Source organism: Narcine bancroftii, chromosome 4 (genome assembly GCF_036971445.1).
Source record: "Narcine bancroftii isolate sNarBan1 chromosome 4, sNarBan1.hap1, whole genome shotgun sequence".
Taxonomy (NCBI): Eukaryota; Metazoa; Chordata; class Chondrichthyes; order Torpediniformes; family Narcinidae; genus Narcine; species Narcine bancroftii.
This window is the reverse complement of record NC_091472.1, coordinates 226,381,308-226,387,307: the sequence shown is the minus strand read 5'-3', so window position 1 is coordinate 226,387,307 and position 6,000 is coordinate 226,381,308. Positions and strand designations below refer to the sequence as shown.

General features: G+C 50.0%; 1 protein-coding gene across 4 annotated transcripts in view; it reads left to right on the top strand.

The window, feature by feature from the left end:
- The first annotated feature begins 3,198 nt into the window (after nucleotides 1-3,198).
- Nucleotides 3,199-6,000, top strand: part of slc19a1 (solute carrier family 19 member 1) — a 53,810-nt gene continuing 51,008 nt past the window's right edge. For 3 of the 4 annotated variants that reach the window (XM_069934186.1, XM_069934182.1, XM_069934183.1), the window contains exon 1: nucleotides 3,199-3,995. In XM_069934186.1, coding sequence (XP_069790287.1) covers nucleotides 3,834-3,995 — 162 coding nt within the window. In that variant the 5' untranslated portion in view covers nucleotides 3,199-3,833. The remainder of the gene's footprint in view (nucleotides 3,996-6,000) is intronic. The other variant, XM_069934184.1, reaches the window with a different exon arrangement.

The following is a 6,000-nucleotide window of genomic DNA, read 5'->3' as shown; positions in this document are numbered from 1 at the left end:
ATCTCCTCCAACACACCCCGAACACACTAGCTGGAGATTTGAGGGTTGAAAAAGTTGATGAAAGGTTGAGGGCAGCTGTGATCAGACTGAATAGTGGGACGGACATGAGGGGCTGAGTGGCCTTCTCCTGCTCCTGCCTTCTGTCTTGTGAATGCTGAGCTGAAACCGTTGGACCCACAGAACTTTGCTCTAGGATGTGAATGTGGAAGGATGGTAGGAAACAGCCTCAGGAATAGTGTTCTAAACACTGAAGATCTGTTCTTCCCTGCGAACATTTTCAGCTCCAGAATGTTGGTGCCCAAGTACAGTGTAGAATACAATCAACTCATTATTATCATTAAATCTATGAGCTCCATTTGAAGCATTTTTTTTTATCCTTGACTTTTTTTTTGTTCCCAATCGATATCTAATGTTTATGACAGTGACTTTTCTTGTAGGGCCTTGGACAGTAATGGTGGGCTGATCTCAGACTGGTCCCTCACATCTGACGAACCCTCCAAGCCCATGTTAGGATTTTGGTGGATTCGCCAAGGTCCACTTGGCTCATGAAAGTGAACCTTTGGTGTGAAAGTCTAATGTGTGAAAGTGTATGTCAGGGACCTCTGCTCCCCATTACACCTGAACCTTTGGTTTGTGGCCCCCAACCCTTTCTCTATAACTCAGGCAAATCTTTTAAATGCAATGAAAAAAATCTTTCCAATTTTAATAGGAAAACTAAAGAAGGTCAGACCAACTGCTTTCATCTTGTAAACCTTGTTACTCCTGGTGAAGGGTCATGATCTGAAATGTTGACTCTGCTTTTCCCTCCGCAGATGCTGCCTGATCCACTGAGTTCATCCAGCTGTTTATAGGGTTCAGATTCCTTCATCTATGGTCACTTCTGTCTCCTGCCAGCATCTCGGGTAGGCCTGACTTTGGGGCCTGTTGTGGGTGCACGTTCCTCCCTGGAAGCCAGCCCACAAAAGTTAGGTTGTCCCTCAAGCTGACAGGCTCCCATTTCTTTGAGGATAGGTTAGGGTTGAGATGCTGCTTGAGGAGAAAGCTTCCAAGGGGTGACCTTGAGTCAAGGATGCACCTCAGATCATCCCACCTCCACTGCCCCCTCCATTGACTCCCCGCTCTGGGATGGGAGGCTTGAGAGGAAGCAGACAAGGTCACTGCTGCATGCTCAGAAACCCAATGGATGCACAGCAAGATCCCACAAACAAGGTGAAGATTGCAGGCCATTTGGTGGCATGGGTCAACCAATAAATGTTAGCATTTCTTTATACTCATCTGTTGTCATGTGTACTGAGGTACAGTGAGCAAGTTCATTATGCGCTCAGTCCAGTAAACATTCATGACTCGTCCCATCCCGCTCCACCCTTCCTTCAGCCTCCTCCAATCAGGAAGAGTCATGAGTGTGAGATCATGGTCCACCAGATTTCATGCTGTTATCAGATTCCTGAATGAACCATACCTGTAGAATAATGTGCCCTAAGCTCTGTTCTAACTGACTTCTCTGTAACTCTGTGTTGTTTTTAAACTCCTGTACTATGTATGGGTTCACTGGCTACACCAGTGGTCCTCAACCTTTTTCCTTCCACTCATATACCACTTTAAGCAATCCCTCTGCCATTGGTGCTCTGTGATGAGTAAGGGGTTTCTTAAGGCGGTATGTGGGTGGAAAGAAAAGTTTGAAAACCACTGGTTTAATCATACCTCATTGACTTGTTATGTGCACGGTTTCATGACTCTAAAGGAAATGGGCCAATGACAATTTTTCTCAATAAAATATTTCAGTAACAATTGGGTCTAGAGCAGTGATTCTCACTCTTCTCTTCCCACTTTAAGCAATCCCTTACTCATCACAGAGCACCGATGGCATAGGGATTGCCTAAAATGGTATGTGAGTGGAAAGGAAAAGGTTGAGAACCACTGGGCTGGACTGCTCGCAAAACAAACTTTCTAACTGCACCTAGGTCCAACATGACAATAGACTTGAAGGTGAAGAACTGGCTGACCCACACCACCCAAATGGGTGGCAATCTCCATGTTGTGTGAGATCTTACTGTGTGTGCAATGGCTTTCTGAGCTTCCTGCTTCTCCATCGGGCGGGTACAAAGACGGATTCCTGGTCAGTGAGAGAGGGAGTTAGTGCAATAGGAGATTGTAGAGCGCGTCGAAAGAACCAAAGACTTGTTGATCCAAACCAAGGCTTTTATTAACCAAAAGACTGGAGCATATCACAAGTAGGTCGACCAGTCCAGAATGACCTGGTCTGGCTAGGAAATCCTTTAAGACCAGCCAGTAGGTGTGGCCAATCACAGTCATCCTACACTACCATCTGTACATATACACATTGGTGATAGAATCTGTACTATCACAGAGATGCTCCGCTCCCTCCAGGACTCAGTGAGGCGCCATGCAAACACTATGAGGTTTCTCAGCGCCCCTTTCGAGCTGCGCTTCCCCAGTTCTCCGAATCGTCGCCGTTCCTCGAGGAGGCTTCGAACACGTCGCTGAATCTCTGACCCACTCCCCGCCCCAAACCCCCGAGGAAGTCTCCTCTCATGAGTCTGCCTCCAATGAATGTTGGTTTGTTCAGCCCTTGCTTGATGAAGCCCGAAACTTTGCTGTATGAAAGACACGGAGTTTCTCCAGCATTGTGTTCTCCCTGCAATCACGGTGTCTGCAAACTTCCAATCGGACCCAAGCTGAGTGCAACCTCGCGTGTGCTTGTTGATTGGTAGACCACCCCCCCACCCGCAGCAGCATTCACGAGGGATCGTTGCTGACCATGCATGAGAGCCACTGCCAAATAATGCAGGGGGTTTCTTTCTTAAAACACTCCACGCTGTGTTACAAACAAAGTTATTCTGCCGTCAGCTTCCCCACATGCCCCAGCACTGTGTAGCGTGGATGTCCTCACAAGTGACTCACTCAGGGATGAATACCACCTTGTTCCCTGCACCGGGCCCGTCAGCATGAATGCTTTTCCCGGGACCCTGCAACGGAACAGCATGACATGAGACAAGACGCGCTGGGGCGGCTGCAGTTTCAATGCAAACTGAATCATTAAGTGAGCACACTCCACAAGCTCATGCTTTGAATACAAACTCAACTATTAAGTAAGGGGCACTCCTCAAGCTTCAGTGACGAGATCTCGCATTGCCAGTGAGGTCACTGGAGGGGGCGGCATCCACCAACGCTGTCAGCTGTCGACTTCCTGGCTGCCCGCGGTGCATCCTGGCCATTTAGTTCAGCAGGCTGCTGCTGTCATTCCGAGCCGGCGGACTCCAGGTCCCAGGCTGCACTGCGAGGAGGCTTTATGGATAGGAGATGTCAGGGATCAAGCGGAGGCACGATGTGTTGTTTTGGCCAGGAGTTCCCTCCGGCCGGAGGCGGAGGTAGAGACAGTCCCTGCTTATATTGAGCGGCGGTGTGGAGGAGCTCAGAGTTCACTGGCAGCTCTGTGCAGTGACAAGGAAGAGCAGTCCTCAGGAGGGAGCGCAGCCTTCTGGAGGGAGCTCAGCCTTCAGGAGGGAGCTCAGCCTTCAGGAGGGAGCGCAGCTTTCTGGAGAAAGCTCAGCCTTCAGGAGGGAGCTCAGCCTTCAGGAGGGAGCGCAGCCTTCTGGAGAGAGCTCAGCCTTCTGGAGAGAGTTCAGCCTTCAGGAAGGGGCACCTGCTCTGCTGGAGAAAGTTGCCTTTGAGTACTCACCAAGTCAGAGTGGTGGGGGCACCTTTGCTTTTCTTCCCCCCCTACCTCCGCCGTCCCGGCAGACAGATCGCGAAGGTGTCCCCGGGAGAGAAGCCGCAGCGCCCAGCTTCGGCCCGGCGAGATCCCCGACACCATGGACCCCGAGGTGGCAGAGAAACCGGCGGATCCCGGCGACTGCTGGAAGTTCTCCGTTATGTACCTGTGCTTTTATGGGTTCATGGCTCAGGTGAAACCAGCAGAGAGCTTCATCACTCCTTACCTCCTGGGGCCGGACAAGAATTTCACCAGGGAACAGGTGAGTGTGCGGGGAGAGCGATGGAGAATGACATGAAAGAAGGGTCCTGCATGGAGTCCACATTCTCCACACTTTGGTACCCATCTCAGTTTTCTCCTCAACCCCCATCCTCCTTTCCTAGTGTCCTCCGCCTGTCTCACCACTTTCCCCATCATTTATCCAAGACCCCATTACATTGTAGCCCTTCTTCCCCTTCCTCCCCCCCCCCCCCCCCGAGATCGACATCGACCGCCCTCCTTTTTTACTTGTGTCATTTTAAAGAGCCCGATCCAAAACAGTGACTGACCGTCTCTGCCCACGGACGCCGCTGAGCCCCTCCAGCGATTCATGGCTTGCTCCAGATCCCGGCCTCTGCGGTTGCCGTGTTTCTCTTTGGTTCCCAATTGATGATGTGGCTGTGAAGTCGGGGAGCATTCAGTAAACGCCCCCTTGTTGGAAGTTGCTGAGAGATGCAGTTGATGCCCACTTGTGCCGGTGATCCCGCAGGATGATGTTGGCCAGTGTGCTGTGCAGGAGGAGCCTTGGTGTGAGCACCACAGCTGAGAAACAACCCCTGCGATCCATCTAGCCTGTGGCAATCTCTTATTCTGCCTAGTCCAATGGACCCACACCCGGAACATAGCCCTCCGTACCCCACCTGTCCAAATATTTCCTAAATATCTAAAATGAGTCCGCATTCACCACTTCATCTGGCAGCTCCTTCCACACTCTCTGCGTGAAAAGTTCCCCCTAATGTTCTCTTAAACATTTCTCTTTCACACTTAACTATGTCTTTTTGTTCTTGTCTCACCCAACCTCAGTGGGAAAAGCCTGCTTGCATTTACACCATCCATGCCTTGCTGTCAAATCTCCCCTCGTTCTCTGATGCTCTAGCAAAGGACCACTACTATGGGCAGCTGAGTGTGTGAGCCTCCCTGGATTAATTGCCTTTTACACTGAAAGGGATAGGAATTAAAGTGTGATTTTTGTTTATATTAGCACCCTTCATCCAAGATCCACATCCCAAAGTATTCATTGCCAAGTGAAGTGAATGCACTAGACAGGCAGCTTGCTGTGGGCAGCAGTGTAGAAGACTGGATGATTGGTACATGTGTTCGAGGAACAGATTTGTCCTGCTTTTCATCAAGGTTGAGGAGTCCATTCAGGCCATTGGGCCTGGGCCGACAAACTTGATGCTCACTTGGGTCCAGGCAGGGCAAAAGGTTAACACCTCATCCTCCGAGAGCTTAGTGCCCCTTACGTGGGCTTTGGACCAGGGAGCTTGATGCCAGGCCTCAAGTCTGAGATATGTTCTATTGCTGAGCTCCTGTGGAACTCATCTGGATTCATCCTCGGAGCAGTGGTGAGGGAGATCAGTGATCCTCAGTGCTTCAAGCTGCTCTACCTCACACTGAGGTTGACAGAAATATCTACATTTCAAAATGTAATTCCCCTTGATGTGCTTATTTATCCACCATAGGGAAAAGCATTGTCACAAGATTGGGAGCTGTTCAGAAAGAAGCAACATCCAAAATGGATACATGAACACCAGTCATTCTGATCCTTCAAAATTCCACTTCGCCCCAAGGGTCCTGAGTGAATTAATGATCACATTTGGGCAAAATTGCATAAGTTTCAAAACTGGGCTGGGCATTTTTGTTTATGATCCACAGGGACATGCACAACCTGGCAGAGTATCAGAGGAATGCATTGGGGCACACATTGGTACTGCACCTTCAGCAGGCTCTCTGACTTAAATTGGACTTAGAAGGGAGGTGGTCACCAAAGTTCAATGTGTGCAATGTGCCATTGAATGAAGGGTCACCATCCTGATGTTGGATCGCAAGCTCCTATTGACCTGTACTCTGCACGAGTATTAAATCAGAACCAAGCCCCAGATTAACCCCCCCCCTTCCCACCCCCTCACCCCTCTGTGTCCCACCTAACCCAGCACCCTCTGCCCCACTATCTCATATATCCTCCTCCCTATTCTTTTCTCTCTCTCTCCTACCCACACACACTCCTC